The sequence below is a fragment of the Quercus suber genome, unplaced genomic scaffold (assembly GCF_002906115.3).
Source record: "Quercus suber isolate HL8 unplaced genomic scaffold, Cork oak 2.0 scaffold_571, whole genome shotgun sequence".
Taxonomy (NCBI): Eukaryota; Viridiplantae; Streptophyta; class Magnoliopsida; order Fagales; family Fagaceae; genus Quercus; species Quercus suber.
In genome coordinates, this window is record NW_027070016.1 from 59042 (window position 1) to 82071 (window position 23030).

General features: G+C 33.4%; 1 protein-coding gene and 1 long non-coding RNA gene across 4 annotated transcripts; one reads left to right on the forward strand and one right to left on the reverse strand.

Annotated features, from left to right (window-relative positions):
* Positions 1-2340: 2340 nt before the first annotated feature.
* LOC112008820 (ABC transporter C family member 8) lies at positions 2341-9532 on the forward strand. 3 transcript variants are annotated; one of them, XM_065764598.1, is made up of 13 exons: positions 2341-2569; positions 3291-4966; positions 5045-5236; positions 5320-5640; positions 5751-5837; positions 5965-6579; positions 6723-6887; positions 6981-7275; positions 7376-7590; positions 7708-8013; positions 8114-8177; positions 8293-8532; positions 9142-9532. In XM_065764598.1, exons 1-13 carry the CDS (start codon positions 2545-2547, stop codon positions 9270-9272), a joined length of 4332 nt encoding a protein of 1443 aa, XP_065620670.1. In that variant the 5' UTR covers positions 2341-2544; the 3' UTR covers positions 9273-9532. The 3 variants fall into 3 exon arrangements, with proteins under 3 accessions (XP_065620670.1, XP_065620669.1, XP_023896930.1); XM_065764597.1 differs by having other exon boundaries at positions 3291-5236; XM_024041162.2 differs by lacking the exon at positions 2341-2569 and having other exon boundaries at positions 3245-5236.
* On the reverse strand, positions 8947-18186 carry LOC136063753 (uncharacterized). Its single transcript, XR_010625383.1, has 7 exons — positions 17994-18186; positions 17844-17908; positions 17646-17699; positions 15025-15334; positions 13895-14008; positions 12783-12836; positions 8947-9241 (listed from the first exon to the last, which is right to left on the reverse strand). It is a non-coding gene; the product is annotated as an uncharacterized LOC136063753 (long non-coding RNA).
* Between the last annotated feature and the right edge of the window lie 4844 nt (positions 18187-23030).

A 23030-nucleotide genomic window follows, 5' to 3' on the forward strand; every position in this document is an offset into this window, starting at 1 on the left:
ATCTTCCCACTAAATACTATGAGAGAAAACTAAAATCTATTTTATCCTCCTATTTTTTCAGCCCCACCCTATTTTCTATTTTCTCACTTTTCAATTCCCCCCACCAAACAAAGTGGGAGTATTTAAAGGTGTAGTCTTATAAAAATAGGATTGGAATTGGCAAATTAGGGTTGGAGATGCCACACAAAAAGGCATAGGGATTAGTCAACAAATGAATCATTGCAATAAAGAATCATTGCAATTAGATAGAGTATAAGGATTTGTGATATTGGAAAGAGCGTAAGGAATTGACCAATTATAAACAAATGAGATTAATTAGCAAAAGAATCATTGCAATCAGGAATTTAAAGGAGTCTTAGCTTTTGATTACTTTAAAAAATTAGATATTTCTTAGATATTTTAATAAGGGTTATGTTAATGGGTGCTTTAGGGCAATTGTTAATAAGCTATTTTAGAAAAATTTAAACACCACTTTCATGGAAAATATAAAAGCCGAAAAAAATTAATTACTTTTTTCATAAAAAAATTTCTAAAAATATTTCTTAAATCAATGCTCTTAGGGCATTTGTTAACCTTTTAATTTAATAATATTTATATAAGTGGTTCGTGGCGTTATTTATTTATAGGTCTGGTTAATGGGTGCCCTTAGAACATTTATTACTAAAAAATTTTAGGAAAATTTTGATAAGAAATTTAAAAAAATTCTTTTTTTTTCTTTTTTCATAATTTTTTTTTAAGAATACTAAGTATTTTTAACACACACGGGGATATTGGAGAAGGTTTTGAAAGTAATCCTTTATTTATTATTATTATTTTTTAATCTTACCTTATATAGACTATTAAATCTTTTGATAGCATTTTAGTAAAGAGTTTGGCTTACTTTCAGTACTTTTTTAACTAGAATTTTCTTTTATTTTAATGAAAAACTGCCACGCTACCCACTAATTAAATGAATGTGGAGATTAAAATCCACTATCACTTGCCATTGTATATTTAAAACAACAGAAAATATCCAGTTAAAAAAGTACTGGAGGTAAGTTAAACCCTTTAGTAAAAATAAAATTTTTTTTTGATAGCATTAATTGGATAGTCATTAGTAAGAGGACAACATAAATATGTAAGTGTTATCCATTATGGTTTAGGATATAGTTGTCATAACCAACATTCGGATGGCCTAGTTGGTAAGATACTGGGCCATCAAGTCTTAGGACTTGAGTTCGAGACTCAAACAGCTAACTATGTGTTGGTACTCCTTATATCCCACTTCTATCCAAAACGGTCTAAAAAATAAAGAATAATAAGTGAGTTTCTCACGAACCAGACCTGAGAGCGGATATGGTACTATTATGGTCATGCTCAGTTAGGGAAGCCATACGAGTTATCCTCCTCTACCCATTTTTCGGTTACCAAAAAAAAAAAGAATATAGTTGTCATCATCTCTCGCTTTCAAGGTGTTTCCTTCAGTTGGGTCTCTAGAGCTGAGAACGGTGCAGCTTAATTTCGTGGGGTCCTTTGGTGTTGGTTGCTGCCCTCCCTGTTTAGAGGCTGCTTTGGTGAAGGAGTCTGTTATGTGTAATCTGGTTTGTCGTTAATAAAGTCTTTTTTCTCATAAAAAAAATTAACTGACAAGTCACAATTGATAAATTAAATGAAAAACATGGTATTGAATCTTGTTTATAATTTTTTTAAATATATAGCGGGGAAAGAGAGAACTCTAGATATTTTCACTAAAAATATTATAAAATATTTTAAGGTTCAAGCAAGAGGATAAGTTTTTCTTTTCAAGTATTGAATTTAAGTTAAGACTTAGGTATAAATTTTTTAGGTGCAATACGTTAGACTCTCCAATTAAATTCAAAGACAGTTGTATTGAATTCAATTGTTTTACAAACGATAATCTTGTTTATGCTTTATTAGTCAATGCAACAATATGTTGAATTTATTCCCTAATACAGTCAAAAGGAACTTTGTTGTCTTTGAAATAATTTCCCAAAGATGTGGTTGTGTTAAAAAAGAAAACTTTCACAGTTCTAATTGTTTGTTTAATGATTTCCCTTTCTACCCAAAAAAGCTTGAAGTATTAAATAACTTTTCATAAACGTTTTTTGTTCAATAAGAAGGCTTAAAGTACCTTAGACAGTTCCAATTATTTGGTTAATGATTTCTCTCTCTACCCAAACAGAAAAAGAAAACGAAGTGTTGGAGATTTATATGGACTTATATATATTTTTTTAAATTTATTTATTGAAGTTATAGACGTATTGAACTGGTCATGAATAACCTCATCCTCCACGTTCTATTAGAATGATTAATGAAAGGAAATGACACACAATCAGACAAAGAAATAAATGTGCCAAACATGAAAAAAAAAATGATGACAAGGGAGTGACTGGTTGAGCTTTGATGATTCTGACAGCATTAATTGGATGGGAATATGCTACGAGGAAGCTACGTGGGGGCACTTCTTATTCTTGACTTCATACATGATAAGTAGGCTGGTGCGCTTCTAGAGGTGCCAAGTGAACCATAGAAGTTCTTCCAGCAATGATTTCCTTGGGGAGCTCACTTGGTACATGCAATCTTCCTTCTCTGTGTGAAGGGTTTTTTTGTTTCCTTTCCCCTTAATAACCATTAAGTAAGCATGTGTTGCAGTGAGTTGGGTTACAGAAGGTTTTTTTTTTTTTTTTTTTTTTTTTGAAGATGGAAAAGTTGGGTTATAGATTTTATTCTTCTACAATTAAGTAAAGAATTTATGTTGTTCGCTGTAAGACATTTCAGGTTGATGCCAACCGCTAGTAGTTCCTAAGGTCTTATGATATATATGAGATCTTGGGTTTGAACCATCATACTAGCATGTTAGGGCCACCCTTATGGGATTTTTCCTTGTAATAACCTGGTGCATGTGAGATGAGGGGATTACATACACCCAAGAGAATAATTAGAAAGGCGAAGAGGTTTGGACATGGTTGTTTGTAAAAATAAATAAATAATTAAATGGTTGCCTATTATGGCATGTACAATAATTTTTCAAGCAATAAATGAATTACCATTTTGAATATTCTTTTAAATTTTTTTTCTTCAGTTGTTTGTTCTATTGCTTTAAATTTTTTTTTTCTTCAATTGTTCGTTCTTGCTTTGTTATCGATGAATTGCAGTTAATGCGTTCTAGGCAAACTCATTAGCTTTTACTTTTGCGTCACTATTTTATTTGTTTTGATTTTTCCAACTTTCCTGTGTTTCTAGCATGAATCTTTGCTGTTCTTATGGTTTCTCTTTTGATGTATATGCAGGGGGCATCTCATTGATTTGTGAAGAACTTTATTTGGGTTCTTACTGCCTTCAAAGAACAATTGTAGATGGTGTAAACCTATTCTTCCTATGTGCTTTCTACCTATTTTTGATCATAGCTATCATAGGAAAATGTTCTACAAGAAGTAGCAGAAAAGATTGGGTTTTGGTGGTAGTTTCACTGTGTTGTGCTCTTTGTAGCATTGGTTATTTTAGTGTGGGTTTATGGAATCTAATGGCCAAAAATGACGAATTCAATCATATGAGCTGGTTGGTTTACTTTGTTAGAGGAACGGTTTGGATCTCTTTTACTGTTTCCCTGCTTTCTCAATGGTCCAAATGGATCAGTCTTCTTAACTCTTTTTGGTGGGCATTCTCTTTTCTATTGATTTCAATTCTGAATGTCCAAATTCTACTAATAACACGTAGCAGCATTGAAATTTTGGACATAGTACCTTGGTCTATTAACTTTCTACTTTTCCTCTGTGCCCTTAGGAACCTAATTCACTTTGTTTCTCAACATAATCTAGAAAACAATCTATCTGAACCTCTATTAGCCAAAAAGGCTGAAAAAAGGCAAATAGAATTAGACCAGGCTAGTTTTATTGGAAAATTGACATTTTCTTGGATTAATAGTTTACTTAGCTTGGGCTACTCAAAACGATTGGCTCTTGAAGACATCCCCCCCGTAGTTCCTGAAGATGAAGCCAAATTTGCCTACAAAAAGTTTGCTCATGCATGGGATTCTCTTTTAAGGGAAACAAACTCGAACAATACCGGGAACTTCGTTCTTCGGGCCATTGCAAAAATTTACCTGAAAGAGAATATATTCATAGGCATTTGTGCATTTCTTAGGACAATTGCTGTAGTAGTTTCTCCTCTAATACTCTATGCTTTTGTAAATTATGCAAATGGCAATGAGAGGAACCTGGATGAAGGTCTCTCTATTGTGGGGTGTCTAGTTTTTACCAAGTTAGTTGAGTCTTTGTCTCAAAGGCACTGGTTCTTTGATTCAAGGAGGTCAGGAATGAGAATGAGATCAGCCTTAATGGTGGCAGTCTACCAAAAGCAGTTAAAGCTTTCTAGTTTAGGAAGGAGAAGGCACTCAACTGGGGAGATAGTGAATTATATTGCAGTTGATGCCTATAGAATGGGTGAATTTCTTTGGTGGTTCCATTCATCATGGAGCTTTGTACTGCAACTTTTCCTAGCCATTGGCATTCTTTTCTGGGTTGTGGGTCTAGGTGCACTTACAGGCCTAGTTCCTCTTCTCATATGTGGAATCCTTAACGTGCCTTTCGCAAATATGCTACAGAAGTGTCAAACTCAGATTATGATTGCCCAAGATGAGCGATTGAGATCCACTTCCGAGATCCTAAACAGTATGAAGATCATAAAGTTGCAATCATGGGAAGAGAAATTCAAGAATTTGATTGAATCCCTCCGCGAAAATGAGTTCAAATGGTTGGCTGAAACTCAGCTTGCAAGGGCTTATGGCACATTGTTGTATTGGATATCTCCAACCATCATTTCTTCAGTGGTCTTCTTGGGATGTATTATTTTTGGAAGTGCCCCTCTAAATGCTAGCACCATCTTCACAGTTCTTGCATCATTGAGGACTACGGGGGAGCCTGTGAGAATGATACCAGAAGCTCTTTCTTCTTTGGTCCAAGTGAAGGTATCTTTTGATCGTCTCAATGCTTTTCTGCTTGATGATGAGCTTAAAAATTATGAATTAAGGAGAATCCCCTATCAGAACTCGGATAAGAGCGTAAAGATGCAATCAGGCAATTTCAGTTGGGATCCTGAAATAATGATTCCAACTCTAAGAGATGTGAACTTGGAAATAAGATGCGGGCAGAAAGTTGCTGTTTGTGGTCCAGTTGGGGCTGGGAAATCATCACTTCTCTATGCTGTACTAGAAGAGATACCAAAAATTTCTGGAACAGTGAGTCAAAAACTGACTGATTGTTTGTAATTTTGCAACTGAATTTTTTGTCACTGATTTTGGTCTTTTTTGCTCACTAACAGGTTAATGCCTTTGGATCCATTGCCTATGTTTCTCAAACTTCTTGGATCCAAGGTGGGACTATTCGCGATAACATATTATATGGAAAGCCTATGGACAAGACTAAATATGAGAAGGCCATAAAAGCATGTGCTTTGGACAAGGACATCAATAATTTCAACCATGGTGATCTCACAGAAATAGGTCAGAGAGGGCTTAACATGAGTGGAGGACAGAAACAAAGGATTCAACTAGCTCGAGCTGTATATAACGATGCCGATATCTATCTCCTTGATGATCCATTTAGTGCAGTAGATGCTCATACAGCTGCAATTTTATTTAATGTAAAATAAACTTGCTTTAAGTTTCTTCATGCGTGTGAAATCTAGGATCAAGCAAGAATTCACAGCTTTGCTGTAGTTCACTTAACCAAGTAAAAAATTTGAATTTGCAGGATTGTGTCATGGCTGCACTTGAAAACAAAACTGTCATTCTAGTGACTCATCAAGTGGAGTTTCTCTCAGAAGTTGATAAAATTCTGGTAAGTGTTTACCAAAAACTAAGTTCTAATAAATCAGCTTAATTTTAAATTTTGTATGCATAAATTTGTTACCCATATCTATGTACTTTTCTTGTAAGTCATATAATTCTGTTTCTTAACTTTATAGGTTATGAAGGATGGACAAATTACTCAATCAGGAAGCTATGAGGAGCTCTTGACAGCTGGGGCAGCATTTGAACAGCTTGTGAATGCTCATAGAGATGTAATAACAGGACTGGGTCCTTCAAATGATGAAACTCAAGAAGAAACTCAGATGTTGGATAAGCCAGAGATGTCTCAAGGGTCTAGCTTCACTAAGGAAAACAGTGAGGGGGAGATTGCTGTGAATGGTCTACCAGGAGTACAACTAACAGAAGAAGAAGAAACAGAGATTAATGATGTTGGATGGAAGCCATTCTGGGATTATATCATTGTCTCAAAAGGATTGCCTCTTCTTTTCTTAAGCATAGTAACTCAGTCTGGTTTTGTTGCTCTTCAGGCTGCTGCAACTTACTGGCTAGCTCTGGGGATTCAAATTCCTAAAATCACTAGTGGCATTTTGATTGGAGTCTACACTGCAATTTCAACACTCAGCGCTGTCTTTGTATACCTAATGTCTTTCTTTGCAGCCCATTTTGGATTAAAAGCTTCCAAAGCTTTTTTTACCGGATTTACCAATGCCGTCTTTAAAGCCCCCATGTTATTCTTTGACTCAACCCCTGTTGGGCGGATTTTGACCCGAGTAAGATTATTTATTTCTCGACCATAAATAAATAAATAAAAACTAAAAAAAAAAACTATACTGTATTTTGTATCCTTGGAAGGGTATTTTATATTCAGAGCCAGTTCTCATTTTGCACTTTCATCTTATTGTTTCTCGTGCAGGCTTCATCAGATTTGAGTATTTTGGATTTCGACATACCTTTCTCCACTATGTTTGTAGTGGCAGCAACTATTGAAATTCTGACTACAATAGGGATTATGGCTTCTGTCACATGGGAAGTTCTTATTGTAGCCATTCTTGCTATGGTAGCTGCAAAATATATTCAGGTAGATCTAATGATTCATATTTAGTCTTGGTTTCTTTAACCTCTTTCATCAACAATGGAATGACAAAGCTCTCTCTTTTTCTTTTGCTCAAAGGGGTATTATCAACCATCTGCGAGGGAACTAATAAGGATAAATGGAACTACAAAAGCACCGGTTATGAATTATGCTGCTGGGACTTCACTTGGAGTGGTCACAATTAGAGCATTTAACATGGCGGACAAGTTTTTTGAGAACTATCTTATGCTCATTGATACTGATGCTCGGCTTTTCTTCTATTCAAATGCAGCCATGGAGTGGTTAGTTTTAAGGATAGAAGTACTTCTGAATTTGACCCTCTTCACTGCAGCTTTTCTTCTTGTATTGCTTCCCAAGAGTTTTATAGCTCCAGGTTCGTAACTTCAATAGAACTGTCCATTTCTGTTGCTAGGAATTTTCAGACCTTCAAAAAATATTGCTCAATAGTTCCTCCTTTCTTGGGTGGTTTGCAGGACTTGTAGGACTCTCTCTTTCTTATGCTCTATCACTAACAGGCACCCAAATTTTTTTCACTCGATGGTATTGCTACTTATCAAACTACCTCATCTCAGTTGAACGGATCAAACAATTCATGCACATACCATCAGAGCCTCCTGCTATTGTGGAGGACAACAGGCCACCATCTTCATGGCCTTCGATGGGTAGGATAGAGTTGCAAGCTTTGAAGGTAAGGAAGCATGTCAGACAAAAGTTTCTTAATGTTCTTCACACGGCTACCTCCATCATTTTGACTTGTAACTGATGAAATTGACTGCAACTATTCATTCTTTTGGTCGGTTTTCAGATAAGATATCGTCCAAATGCTCCATTAGTTCTCAAGGAAATCACTTGCACTTTCAAAGAAGGGACTAAAGTAGGAGTTGTGGGAAGAACAGGAAGTGGAAAAACTACACTAATTAGTGCTTTATTTCGTTTGGTAGAGCCTGCAAGTGGTAAAATTCTTGTAGATGGGCTTGACATATGCACCATTGGTTTGAAGGATTTAAGGATGAAACTCAGCATCATCCCTCAAGAGCCAACTCTTTTCAAGGGTAGTGTGCGAACAAACTTGGATCCTCTAGGTCTTTACTTTGATGATGAAATATGGAAGGTAAGCCTACTGGTTCTCATCTTGAACAAATTCTTCTGTATTGTTTTGTCTTCTTTTCTTTGCAAGTTTGGAGCAACCCAACTAACATTTTCATTTATAGGCTCTTGAGAAGTGTCAGCTTAAGGCAACAATCAGTAGCCTACCCAATCTGCTAGACTCTTCAGGTCAGTTTATGATTCTTTTTATAACTAACTATAAGACTTAAACATGCCAATTTCTCTAAAGTGATTTTAAAGCAATATGGATAGTAATATTCGTTAACTCTGGTATATTCAACAGTAAGTGATGAAGGAGAAAATTGGAGTGCTGGGCAACGCCAACTCTTTTGCCTTGGTACAGTCCTTCTTAAAAGGAATAAAATTCTAGTTCTTGATGAAGCTACTGCTTCCATTGATTCTGCAACAGATGCCATTCTACAAAGAATTATCAGGCAGGAATTCTCAGAATGCACGGTGATAACAGTAGCTCATAGAGTTCCTACTGTTATTGATAGTGATATGGTCATGGTCCTCTCTTATGGTATGTTTTTTTACTTTCCAACTTTCTTCTTATACATACAGATGGAATCCAATTCAATTTTTTACCTATCCTTTTTCTTTTAGCCATGTAGATAAATATGTATATAAACAAGATTCTTGAGAAATAGTTAAAAAAAATGGTTAAATAAATGCAAGGGGAAGTATAATTTTAAATTATGTATAAACATGATGGCAATTGTATCTGAGAACTATCTTATAAAATGCTAAAAGAATTGCTTAGCTTAAGGGCTTCCTTGGCAATTTATGGGTTTTTGTGTGATTCAGTAATGGATCAAAGCTAATAATGTGGTTGGATGAGCAAATTTTCAATGGTTTGTTTTACTTAAAGAATAAGATAGGTAAATTAAGTTGTATCTAGAAAGAGTGAGGTTTTAAAGAACTATAGATAAGTCAATAAATTGAAAAATAAGCTTATCATAAGTGGAAATATACTGAATGAAAAAGAAATTACAATAAGATCAATTGTAAGTACCTAGGGATATATGTGAAAGCTAGTTTTGAGTCAAAAATGCCCAAGAGTATCCATCCAAACTGGTTCACAATGATCTTTAGGCAGCTTATGCTAATCTAAGTTGGTTTGGTCTTGCAGGGAAACTTGTAGAATATGATAAGCCTTCGAAGCTTCTTGAGACTAACTCCTCCTTTGCTAAGCTTGTAGCTGAATACTGGTCCAGCTGCAGGAGGAACTCCTACCAGGATTTCAACAAATATCAATCATAATGTAGATAATGATAAATAAAGCACACATTTAGCATGAAAATGAGAGATTTTTATGTGATTTTATAACAAACTAAGGCGATTACATGTAATATATGTTATCCTAAGGTGCCATCGCAAAATAGAACACTGTGAAAGTATTGGAATATTTGATTAACATGTAGAATCCTAGGCTGTCTTGTACTTTCTAAGCGGATTTGCCTATGGGCTATGGGAAAAGATGCAATGCCATATTTTACCAGTTGGGTACCATCATTATTTTTTATAGGCGTGCAGGTACTGAAGTGCATTTCACCTTATTACCAACATATTGTTTTACATAAATATTTTTCTTCTTGTCCATTGAAGGTTCATTATGCCTATGAACTATACATAGGAGGGTAAAATGATTTGACACTTCTGATCAACATTGAAAAACACATTTGAAGGGGGGAAAAAAAAAAGGAGGAAAAGCAACTAACAGCACTCTATCTGTATGGCTCGATGGTGGCTAATGGTCAATCAGTTAACACTTAAAGATATACATTAGCATCATGATACGTACAACACTAGCATGAAGTGCCTTGTTCTAGTGTAATAATGTCATCATGCTATAAGTTGTACATGCTCCTCCCATTCCCTAACACCAGTGAGCTTAATTCATGATTCAAGCAAGATGAGTTTAACTTTAATCACATAATTAGTTAATTTTCTTCCAATATGCCAATTCCTAATTTGTTCCATTATATACATACACATACTTAGATCACAAACTATCCTTTAGAGTGCTAGAAGTTTTTGTAAGTTGATAATTATTGGAATTGTTTCAGATTTAGTGGATTTTCTATGGGATTATCTGTGTCCCTTTGTGGTTTTTTCATTTGAGAATTTCGCTTTGGTTTTCCACTTTCCACTTTCTGTCACTATCTTTAATGCTTTGATTGAGGAATTTTCAAATGCATAGATGCAAAAGAGTAAGTCAATTAAGGAAGTAATAGAGAGTATGACCTCAAATAGAATAAAATGACACTGCTTGCCTTCCTACCACATTAGTACATTACCTCTGCAATCTTTCAGTAGTGATTTCCTTCACGAATTCCCTCATCGAAAAAGCTAGAACTTCTTGAATCTCATTGGAAAAATGCTATGTGGAGTATGATAATAAAAGGGGCATTTTATCGAGTACTTAGCATGAGTTTTTTTTAATGATCTTGGCAATGACATGGGGGTACTAATGAAACTCTATCATTCAATCTCAATCTGCTTGCCTAAAAATAATGGTTGAAATGCTTCTCACAAAGCCACACCTTGCTTCTCCAGTCCCCAAAAGAACTCAAGCTCTACAAAGCAATAAAAGCTCCTCTCTGATATTTTCTGCTTGGCTCTACAGCAATGAAGCTCTACTGTAAACTGCACTATTCTCTAAGCTTTTTTCCTTTCTAGCTGTGTTTTCTCGACACTCTTTCAGTTCAACGAATGAAATCTGATGGGCTAGCACAAGTTGGCTTGCTCAAGCAAGATTAAAAAAAAAAAAAAAAAAAGGGCGATTAAAAACACTACATACTAAATATGTCATTCTTGCCGCTCGAACCCACATCCTCCCCCTAACTAGTATTTGGGGAGGTACCAACTCACTATAGTGTTCAAACAATAGCGATAAAGAGTGTCTCATATTTATGGTTCGAATCTTACCCCCTCCCCCTCTCCCTATTATCTAAAACAAACTTTAATCCTAAATTGAGTAAGCTTTAAAGTTTTGTGAGTGGTGTATTTAAAGGTGTGGTCTTATAAAATAGGATTGGGATTTAGGACATTAGGGTTGGAGAAGCCACACATAAAGGGACAGGGATTAGTCAACAAAAGAATCATTGCAATTAGATGGATTGTAAGGATTTGTGATATGGGAAAGAGTGTAAAGAATTGTGAACAAGTGAGTTTAGTAGGAAAAGAATCATTGCAATCAGAAATGAGAGGGAGTTTTAACTTTTGATTGCTTTGAAAAATTAGATATTTCTTAGATAATTTAATAATATTCATATAAGTGGCCTAGTTAGTAAGTACGCATAAGTTACACGTATTGTACACGTATGTTTGTAAAATTCAATAAAATTCTTGTCCCACATTTCCTTTCCAATTATATGAAAATGGACACATTTGTCTCAAACCAAAAGTACATACGTGTTTTGTTAGTAATGCGTATCATTTAGCTAGCAAAGCAACAATATTATAAGAGTCCAAGCAAACATAGAGAATCAAAATTAATCTTTTGCCATTCTTTCCCTACCCATTTTTCTTTGAAAATTAAAATCAAACGATACGTCACACTTTTCAAAGACATAAAACTCATTGTTTAATGTACTTTCTTCTTATTTATTTATTATTGTAACTCTATTTTAAATGAATATTTCCCATAGAACCAATTATTCAATTGAATATATTTGATATATAATATTTATGTTATAGTTTTTATACTTCCTCTGGTAAAAAATTTCATAGAAGAATTTTGAATATATTTTAATCTATTGAATATTCCATAATTAATACTCTAAATAGTTTTAGTAAGAATTATTCCATTGAATATTTTTGTTGATATAGTCATATGATTATTTAAAATTAAAATCTAAGAATATTTCCTATTTAATACAAACATTACTGTATTTACTTTCAAAATAGTATATAACTAGTCGCTAACCCGTGCGATGCACGGGAAAATTATTGGAAAATAAATTTAATCTGTTTTTCATTCTATTAAATTTAATCTTTCTTTTATTCTTTTAAAATAGGAGTTTAAGTCTAATGATAAAAAGCAATCATCATGTAACGGACGCTATAGATTAACATTTTATTGAAACTATAAAAAAAGGGTATTAACATCATTTTGAATAGTAAATCTATAGTTTTATGACATCTTAAACTTTTTTTTCCCCTTAATAACATCTTAAACTTTTTTTTTTCCTTAATGGCATAATGTGTTAGGATCACAAAAGAGTATGTGTAAAATCTAACTGTGAAAAGTTGTTCTTAGCGGGTCAGAAATGCATTAATTTTGTTAAATAAAAGCATAACTTTTATCACATTTTATAATAACTTTACAAATTTATAGCATTTATCTTTTAGTTAAGGTTGTATTAGAGGATTGGAGTTTTTTCCATCTTGGTTCAAATTAGAACCTATAAAATTCCAAATGGAAACCAAAAAGAATCAGAATTTAAAATTCCTTAGGAATTTCGAATTTATATCTAGAAGAGATACTATACCCTAAAATCAAGTTTCTAAGTGGTAGCCACATGAACCCAAATAATAATTCACAAAATTAAATCCAAAAAACTAACAAAAGTAGCATTAACAATACCCAACAACAGTATTAGCAAAAACCTAACAAAAGTAGCACTAACAATACCCAACAACAGTATTAGCAAAAGTTGGGAAAGAACATTTCTCTTTTTATTTAATAGAAAGAATTATTCCTAATAGGTAGAAAACAAATGCAGCAGTAAATTGTTTTTTAAAAAATTACAGAAATTGTTAACAAACCTGGATTTGATGCAGTTAAGCATGCAGCTCTTTATCCAGAAAACAGCGTAGGACCTGCCAAAATTTTTTTTTATTTTTTTTTATTTTTTATGTCACTCTGTACCATAAATGCAAATATTATCTTTTAAAAATCCATGAAAACAGAAGTTTGTCACTTTTAGAATATGAAAAATGTTTTGTTTGAACCAAGTTCTTTCGCAACTTCTCAACAAAAAAAAAATGTTCTTTCCCAACTGCCATATATGCAAGAAGAGCAAACACACAATAAGGCAAGGCGACTCAACCCCCAAATACCATGCATGTACAGATTAAAAATATATACAACTTATTTCAACCCCATTACAACTTTATTCTCCTTGTTTATATCATGTTCCAAATTCAAATGCAGCAATGAAAACATAAACTAAAGCAATAATATAGCACAGGACCAAACTCAATTGGTAGTGGGGGTTAGAGAGAATTTACTGTGTTGCATAAGTAGAGAAGATTAAATTTCAATAACAAAATTTCAGTCAGAAATTGAGTCCTAAATCTGAAAAAGGAAAACCCAAGATTCAGAGAGAAGAGAAAAAGGTTAATCTAAATCAAATTATTCACTGGGGAATTTAAACAAACACATAGAGGACAAACACAAAGATGTAAATAACAATGAACCAAGACAAAATCTTTAAAACTACAATGCTAATTGCTTACACACAGATACTTTCATGAAATCAAAAGTTGATGAAGTTACCAAGTTTTATCCAAAATCACATAATAAAGATATATTTTTTAAATAAAAAAATAATAATAATAATAAAAGAGGAGAGAGAAGAAGAGGTTTCAGTGGGACTAAGGGGCCATAAGCATAGACTTGTAGCAGTCACCGTTCAAGTCATTGTCTAAATTAAAACATGCAATGGTAAAACAACATAATAAAAACATGACAGAAGTTGCAATATTGTTTTTGTTTTTTTTTTTTTTTTTTTTTTTTTTTTTTAACAATGCAATACAACAGCGGTAAGGGAGGAAAAATGAAATTTAGCCACCAAAACCACGCAAACAATGAAGATTAAAAAAGAGAATCCCAAGCACTACAACTGAAAGGGGAAAATAAAAGAAGTCAGTTTTACCTGCAGCCGTTTCACTGGTTGGCGATGGAAATAGGCTGGTTGACGGGGCTTGGGGACTCAGAAATTTCATCATCTAAGATGGAAATTGTTTCGGAGTTGTCGATGGGAAATAATCTTCAGAGAGAGAGAGAGAGAGAGAGAAGAGTACAGAAGTGAAAAGTGAAATCTTTTGTAATTGCCGAGTGCCTACTCAAGACAAAACAGTGTCTCTAATTTATATAGGCAAATTGAACACAAACGTTTTTTAAAATTTCCCTGAAACGGTTTATTTAATCAGTCAATCGAACAGATACAATTTTTGTTTTTTTTTAAACTAATCGTGTCATTAAATTATCAAGCCATGTGGCGCAATAAAGAGTAATCAACAAAAAAATTTTTTAGCTATTAGTTATTACTAGTCGCTAACCCGTGCGATGCACGGAAAAGTCGAACAAAATTTGTAAATTTTTACTTATAAAAGTTACAACTTAAGAGGAAAAATAAAATAATATATGAATGCAAAATAGAAGAAGAGGTACCAATTGAAAGGCAAAAAAGAGTATTAATAGAGTAAAAATGCAAATTGATCATATAAATGAAAAAAAATAAAATAAATAAAGGGTGAGGCATTAATCAAAGTTTACAATTATTTTATGTGTTAGTTTTTTTATTTATTATAAATTATTATAGTTTCTTGATTACACCTAGCATCATTGTATATGAACGCTAAAATACAAATATATTTGTAACAGATTAATGGTGAAATATGTTTGGTATTCCATAGCAAAAGTGATTCTCATCAGGATTTGAAAAACAAATAAACTAACAAAAATATTCAAAAGATCGATTTTCTTTCCTTTTCAAATTAGTGGTGAAGGGAAAAATAAAACTACAGCTCCCCAATCTTTAATCTCTCTCTCTATATATTTGTATTATATATATACCTACCGCTACCAGTCCTTCATTGAGGCATTCCCTTAAAAAAAAAATCATCAACATTGTTAATCAATGCAATAAACTCCAATATGCAAGAGAGCAGGGAAAACCGATTTAAAAAAAAATTCTGCCCAGACGCCTTTGATAATTCATTCCCAACACAAGCTAACACGTATTAAAAAAAAAAAAACAAAAGGGTGGAAAATTTTTATTACCTTCAGCCTCGCAATAAGGTTGCTCTCTAAGAAGCTTCAACATTGTAAATCGCCAAGCAACGATGGCTAACATGAAAACCACCTTTCTACTTGCTCTTATTTTCCTTCTTTTGCAAACTGAGTTTTGGCAACTCCACTGTGGGTTGCATTCACATGGAAAGGGAAGCCCTTCTTAAATTTAAAGAAGGTCTTGATGATCCTTCAAGAACTCTTTCCTTCTGGGTTGGCGAAGATTGCTTTATCTTGATCTCTCCGCTACATGGCTTGATGGAACGATCCCTCCTCTTCTTGGGAATCTTTCTAACTTGCTCTACCGTAGGATTATAAGTAAAATAAAAAGAAGTTGTATTAGGTTTAGGGTTAGTGCCGTGGAGGAATAATTCAAATTTATTATTTTATAGAGTTTAAAATGAAGTAGGAAATACATTAAAGTAAAAAACCTAAAATAAAAAGAAAAAGAAAATAGTGATGATGTGGAAAATTGTGAGAGCTTCAAAAGCTTCGGTTTTTTTTTATATATATATATATATAGACTAGTCGTAAATCCGTGCGATGCACGGGCAAACTATTGATAACTTCCCTAATTTATATACCAAACCAATAAAATCTATCACTTGCAAAGTAATAAAATCTATCATATGTACTGAGACATTGTGATAGCCAAGAGCTTGAGATTTGATAATAGTTACAATTTAAGAGGAAAAAAAAATACTAATAATTTGATATTTTTTTTCTATCACTAATAATTTGTTAGACCTAAAATTTATGCTAAAGATGACATTAATAATTATTCTCAATACCTGGAAATCATATGTAATAGGAACAATATATATAAAAAATAAAGAAATTGTTAACAAACTTGAAGTAGTAGTAATTAAATTTGTAGTTGTTTATCTAAAAATAAGAGTAGGACTTGCAAAGTAAGTATTTTTAAGTTATTAATATATAAAGGAAATAATGTAGACAATCCAGTATGAGTCAACCTATTTTATAATTTTTTTTAAAAAAAATCTAAACAATTGAAGAGACGTGAAGGTGGGAAAGTAGTTGGTAAAAAAAAGTTTTAAATCCCTTGCGCATTTCAATTTGTGAACCTATTTTCACTTTCCTCTCTTTTTTTCTTTATTATTATTATTATTATTATTATTATTATTATATCAACTTACAAGCTACAGCTGCAACCTATAATGGATGTCAAGAGGGCTGTGAATGTAAGGACAAAGATTCAGTGCACAAAGTATACGATTACCAATTCAAATAAACAAATCCAAAGAAAATTTAGAAAATATAAATAACAGACAATGGGCTAAAGCAATACAAGTCCACAATAAAGCAATGACCAACTAATGAAATGTGAGAAAAGCAAGTAACCAGTACACATGTGGGGCTGTTGGGATAAAGCAAGTAACCAGTGAAGTGCCAAAAGTATGAGAAAAGAATAGGTGGACAATCATGCATTTATCAGATAAAAGGAATACAACAGGTGGACAACATGCATCCTTCAAATAAAACCAGTACACACGTTGACAATTAGTAACACTGCCAAAAACATGAGAAAACAACAGGTGTATAATTATGCATCCATCAGATAAAACCAATACATGTTGAAGAAAAGAACACCCAAATTTTCAGAATATTTAACACCTCCTTCGTCACCTATTTTGTAAGGTTAGCTATCTATTCTCAATAGGAAACAGAACGCCATAATGGTGATTAGTTTATTGTAAGAAAAGTTTAAATAATTTATAACATAAGCTTCAACAGGTTAAAGGACTCTTTGTTTCCTCTTCCTCTTTTGTCGATCTACAATAGGTGTGAGATGTACATCATTTGCATCATTTGTAGGATTAGCATGTTCTTCACTTGGTAAGTTGTTGACAGAATCATTTGTAGCATCACTCATATAATACTGTCAAAAGAATATGGTGTAAATTGTATTATGATATGAATAAGTAACATTAAAAATATCTAATTTTTTTTATTTAAATTTTATATAAAAGTACTCAAATATTTTTCATTTGTAACTTTTATTTTAAAAATTATAAGCCATGTTCACCCAAATCCATTCATGTTCATTTGATCTGCTTAGGAACAACCATTTGCTTTAGAAACAAAGTTCTACCAAGCACCTATCTAAATTTGAATGCTTGAAAATTGAAACTAACGCTGACAAACTTATTATAAAAAAATTTGAAAAGAACAACATTTCATCCTTTCATTATTTCTATATCAAACGAAAATCTGGCAAATGAAATCAAATTTACTGATTAAGTACATTGGCTATCTATGCAAGATGCACAAAAAGTAGTCAATGACCAATAGCAACTTAAACGAAGATGCACAAACTATAAAGTGGCTACAAACTAATGCAAGAGTAACTAAGGCATTTTGTCAAACACATGGTGTGCACAAAATTTGAATGTCTTAGTTATTAACATTTGTTATTATAAAAAAATAAAAAAATTTAAAAACAGAAATACACAACCTATTGACAAACTGAACAGTTCTTGTAATGCAACAAATAACACAACAAACAGGTAGAACAAACAATTTGAGTAAAGTTGTATAAATCAAAACAGACAATGGAAAAAAATATTTCTATCAAATTAGTGGAAGGTTACCGTAGTGATTTTGCTGGATTACTCTGTTTTTTCTCCCCAACCTTTGCTGGGTTTCTTCTCGTAGAGGGAACAAAGAAAACACAAAACACAAAACGAAAAGAAGAAAACAAAAAGTCATCAGTGCGGGTTTGAAAGATTTAGACCAACTAATGCAAGAATAAGCAAAACCATCTAATGTTTGTGAAGAAAAAAAAATACCAATAGCAGTAGCGTCAAGGGCCCTTTGTTTTTTGTCCACAACCTTTGCTGTAAGTAGTTACCCACTGAAATGGTGTGGGTTTGAAAGAGTTAGACCAACTAATGCAAGAGTAAGCAAGACCAACTAATATTTGTGAAGAAAAGAATTACCAATAGCAATAGCATCAAGGGGACTCTGTTTTATGTCCACAACCTTCGCTGGGTTTGTTCTCACAGCGGGGAAAAAAAAAAAAAAAAAAACGGAAAAACGGAAAGAAGAAAACAAAACGTAAACAGCCTATATAAGTAGTTACCCATTGAAACTAAATAAGCACAACTGAAAACTGAAAAGACACAATTGTTTTCGCAGCGGGAAGAAAAAAAAAAACAGAAAACGGAAAAACGGAATTAGTTACCCACTAAAAGATACAACTGTGTTTGTTCAGTGTTTTTAAAAGGAAACGTGTTGTACATTTGGCCAAATGAAGAGACATCATGTTTCTGTGCTCTTTAATATAAAGTGTCACTCGTCTATGTAGCCATGTGGTGCAATGAAGCGCTGTTAACAAAAAGTCAAACGTTTCGGCTATAAGTTATTATATAGATATAGATGTTACCGTATATTTGATTGCGAAGTTTTTAAAAACAAATGTCCTATACACATATCATACATATAACTTTTTTTTTTTTCTTACTTCCGTATTTTTGTACTGAATTTTTTAAATGAACTTTTCTTAAAGATACTGAATATCATACTTTACATGTACCGTATTTTACTAATTATCTAGGTCATGGTTTTTTTTTTTTTTTTTTTTAAAATAAAATTCTGTACAGACTATTGAATTTTTTTGATAGCATTAGTTGGATAGCCAAAAGATAGCATAAAGATATAATTATGAATGCCAATTAACTCACAATTGATAAAGTAAATAAAAAACATAATATAGTCTTGTTCATACTTTATATATACTAGTTTTTAACCCGTGCAAATGCACGGGATTTTTATTTAAAATTTTTTATAATTTTGTTATTGTATTTTTATAGCATCTCAAAAGTATTTTTCTTTCTTATTTAACATCATCAAAAGTAAATCAAATCATACATCATCATAGTATCATATATTAACACACTTTATATAAGGGGAAAAAAATTAAACTTACAATAGTGGAAAAACAAATACCTTTCTTCAAAACATAATACAAATTTAGATTCATAGCTCAAAATAACATTTATAATCCTAAAATAAACCAACAGTCAAATAGTTTAATCTCTTGTTTATGGACTTCCTTTCTCTCTTAAAAGTCTTATGGGTCTAATGTTGTGAGCATCCACGCCATTGCTGATCTTTTTGCATACCTGGACACATCAGAAGTTTCAAAAAAATATATGTTAAATTGATTCCAAACGAATAACACATACAAATGCTCTAAATCACATGAATCAGTGTTAGATAGCTTATCATTTCTTTTTCCTTTAAACTAGTCTAATAAAAATCTCTAAATCGAAGGAAAAAAAAAATCTTTTTATGGTAAGCATTAAATGTAGCTTGTACTCATTTTCTTGCCCACTTATCCAATCTGACAATAGGTAAATTATCACATTTTATATTTCCCAAATATCATTATGATTTTAATTGCCTCATTTGCAACAAACAAATGTCATAACATCCCCAACTACCCAAAATATACCAACCACAAACCAACATAAATTCATTGGAAAAATGTTTAAAATAATACTCTAATAATAATAATAATCAAAGAAAACTCACCATAACCGGCTTAAGTAACATCTAGGATTGTTTTGGGGAGGGGGGGAGAGCCAAGAGATGGAGAGTGGTGGTAGGCAGTCTTAAGTTCTCTCTCTCTCTCTCTCTCTCTCTCTCTCTCTCTCTCTCTCTCTCTCTCTCTCTCTTAAGGGGTTTCTCTTTGCAATCTTGGTGGTAAGAAGGTGGCAGGAAACTGGACGTTGGCAGAAAGCTGGCTCAACAGTGGTGGTGGCACTCTATCCACAACTATCTCAAATAAAATCACGGTCCCTCTGCAGCCAAAGCTTCCACGACTTCAAAGCTGTTAGGAAATACAATTTTCTGGCTCATTGGAATTCAGCCAGATATGCCAATGAGCTTAAGGAACAAAACAATAATTATTAGAATAACATTGTACCTATTCTGTATAAAAGAAGTACATACATAGAGCATCTTTGCAGTTTTTTTAATGTAAACTATCGGAAAATTTTGATTATGATCGAATGTATTCTATAGTGTGAACTTCAAAGATTAGGATGTGCCCTCCAACCAAACATGGTCTACTAAATGAATTACAAGCAAACTTGCAAACTTAATAGCAACCACTCATTGTCAGTTTTGTTAATACAATTCATACACCAGCAACCATAAAAGTACAATAACAAAACACATTGTCCGCAATTGTCTGCCATTAAAACAAAAGTTTTAAGTACCTAATCTTGGTTATTATGCAAATAGAGTGAAAGGCAATAAAAAATTTTAATAGAAAATATGAAAGAAAAGCCAATTGGCAGTAACAAAAACTAATTCTAAAAGAGAACCCAAGTAATAGCATTAAAGAGAGGGCTGACAAACAAACATTTATCACCTCCAAGACTTTTATTATATTAAACAAAAATGAAACACAGCTTCTCCCATAAATCTAAGTTGCATTTCTTTCCATTCGAGTTTCATTGATTTTTTGCAAATAAATTTTGGTTCTGGGGAATATTTTTTCTATTAATGAAGCAGTCCTATCTAGTAAGTTCTCTGCTTATCTTCCTTTTGAAGATAAATATATTCTTTTCTCAAAAGATAGATTTGTGTTAACTCTCACAATTAGTCTTAAACCACATCCACTTAAAGCAAAGTAGGCACGAAAGGTAAAAATCAATCCTCTTGGGACTTGGGAATATGGATATTAGTATTACACATTTGTGGTGTATGATTAGAATACTAATTGATCACAAAGTTTCATAATTTAAATACATATCTTACTCAGTCATGAAGCCATATTAAGGTAAGACATTTTTTTTTTTTTTTTTCTATAATACCAAGTTTGTACCATCAAAGTGAATAGTGCAAATGAGAAATAGTATAGGCTCAGATGATGCATGTGATGTCTTAAAACTCGGAATTCAAAGTACATGAATGAAAAATGAAATAGTTATAGTGTGGAATTATGCCATTAGATAAACTCAAATAGACAGTTAGTTATCATGCAGTCAAAGCCTAAGAGAATGCGTCAATTCATTTTTCTAAACACATTAAAACACAAATGTACAATCTGCAAACTTCCCCAATAATGGCGAATTTAATGGCTGTCTCTAAGAGAATACGTCAATCTCAAATCAATATTTTTTTCAAACACATTTAAAGTTAAAACACATACATGTACAATCTGCAAAATTTCAGATTTAAGTTTAAGTGTTAACACGTTCAGGCTTAAATATTTGTCTAATTTAACCTATTTGAAGGCTAAATCGGCTCCAATGAAAAATGTTGTTTACAAATTGTCAAAAATTTACACATAAGATCATTATAATATGAAAAATATAAATATTAAGAACTAATATATTACAGTTATCATAACATGCTTTTATATTTGGTTTAATAACTATTACTGTAGAAAAGAATTAGTAAATACTATAGAATAAATATATCTTCAAGCTTTATCCAATGCCAATATAGAATGACCCAACAACTAAATTGCAGAAGATTGAAGGTAAGACCAAAATTAGACTATATAAATGGATTAAGTTACCTGGGTTGCAAACTCTTATTGACTTTGCCATAAACAGCCGTCAAGTTGGGTATTCCAATACCAAACAAAACAATTAATAAATATGCAAATTTCAAGCGTAGAGAAATTGATTTTGAAATGTAGTCATATTTAATAAACAAACTTAANTCCCCGCTGGCTGGACGTCTACCTTCTTAGGGGTGTAACCGAGAATGAGTGGGACGGACCTCAACTGTCCGTCTTCGCTGACGTATATTTCGAGCGCAGCAGATAGTGAGGGCAGGCACGTTGGTAAAGGCTCAGCCGAGAGCAGTATGTGTCTTATCTGCAAAACAAACACACCTGGTCAGTTCAGAAATCAGATGGAAGAAACAGACAAGGATTAACTGCTAAACAGTGAAAACCTAAGACTATGGTTAAGACCTGAGTCCGAGAAGGCACACCTGGCTCTCCTGGCTCGGTCGGGCAGTGTAGACCATCGTGCCATGCGCCCGAGACGATCAGATAATCGTCTTTCATCCCCTTATTGGATTTAGGAAGGCAGGAGAAGAGCCTCACGACATCGGACCGGGATTTAAGGTAATAACCGCCCCTTTTTGGCCACGACACTCGTACAGGTATACTAAGTCGTGCCAGGTTAGCCCTAGGCCTAATTGTTCGTTTATGGCATCAAAGCCCCTAAAACCTTAAAGGTGTTGGGCGCGCACTGATCGGGAGAGAGCCTATGATTACGAAGGTAGTTTAGGGTCACGGGACCCATGGAAAGGGTCATTCCCCTTCAATGAAGGCGATCATAGGAATTATGATCTCTCCTTCTTGTCGGGCTAACAGTAATCCCTCTGGGGGGCAATACCTTAGATTTACCCCTGTGGGATATGGTGGGTTTTCTTGAATTCCTCAATCACGCCGGACTATCGACGAGATATTGGAATTTACCCATTTGTAAAAGATCGAACGCAACAGTAGGAGTGGTGTTAGTGAAAGGGAATGGCAGCCGAGAAGAAGAGAAAGGTGTAGGAGGCACCGAGACTTACACTAGCACGAGTAAAGTGAACTCCCTAACTCGAAATGTAGTTTGGGATGGGATCTTGAAAGCAGAGAACACAGAGATCAGAGTGGGCGTGAAGTGACTTTGAAGAAGGGAACTCTCCAGAGACTCTGAGAATGCTCTGAACGTTATGAAAGTGATTAAAGTAAGAAAAGTAACTGCTTGCTGAGGTTTATATATGGGACAAACGGAGCGGTATCATTCATCTCGCTCGAATTACGAGGGTAAACCCTACCCGTTTGATCAATCATCCACCGTTGGATGCAAGGGACACAGCCGCCTGAAGTAGTTGACACGCTGCTTTGGGAAGGAGAGATTTGCTGCGGTAATAATGAGACGCGCGTCCCCACAATCTCACGCGTGTAAATAGGGGCACTCATGACTTTTTACCTCTGTTGGATTCTTTTGTTTTAG

Bases quoted from the DNA above. Each gene is read 5' to 3' on its own strand.
- LOC112008820 (XM_024041162.2), top strand. From the start codon at position 3,245: ATGAATCTTTGCTGTTCTTATGGTTTCTCTTTTGATGTATATGCAGGG. The intron at 6,580-6,722 runs GTAAGATTATTT...TTTCTCGTGCAG, and splicing joins TTGGGCGGATTTTGACCCGA to GCTTCATCAGATTTGAGTAT. The intron at 8,014-8,113 runs GTAAGCCTACTG...TTTCATTTATAG, and splicing joins TTGATGATGAAATATGGAAG to GCTCTTGAGAAGTGTCAGCT.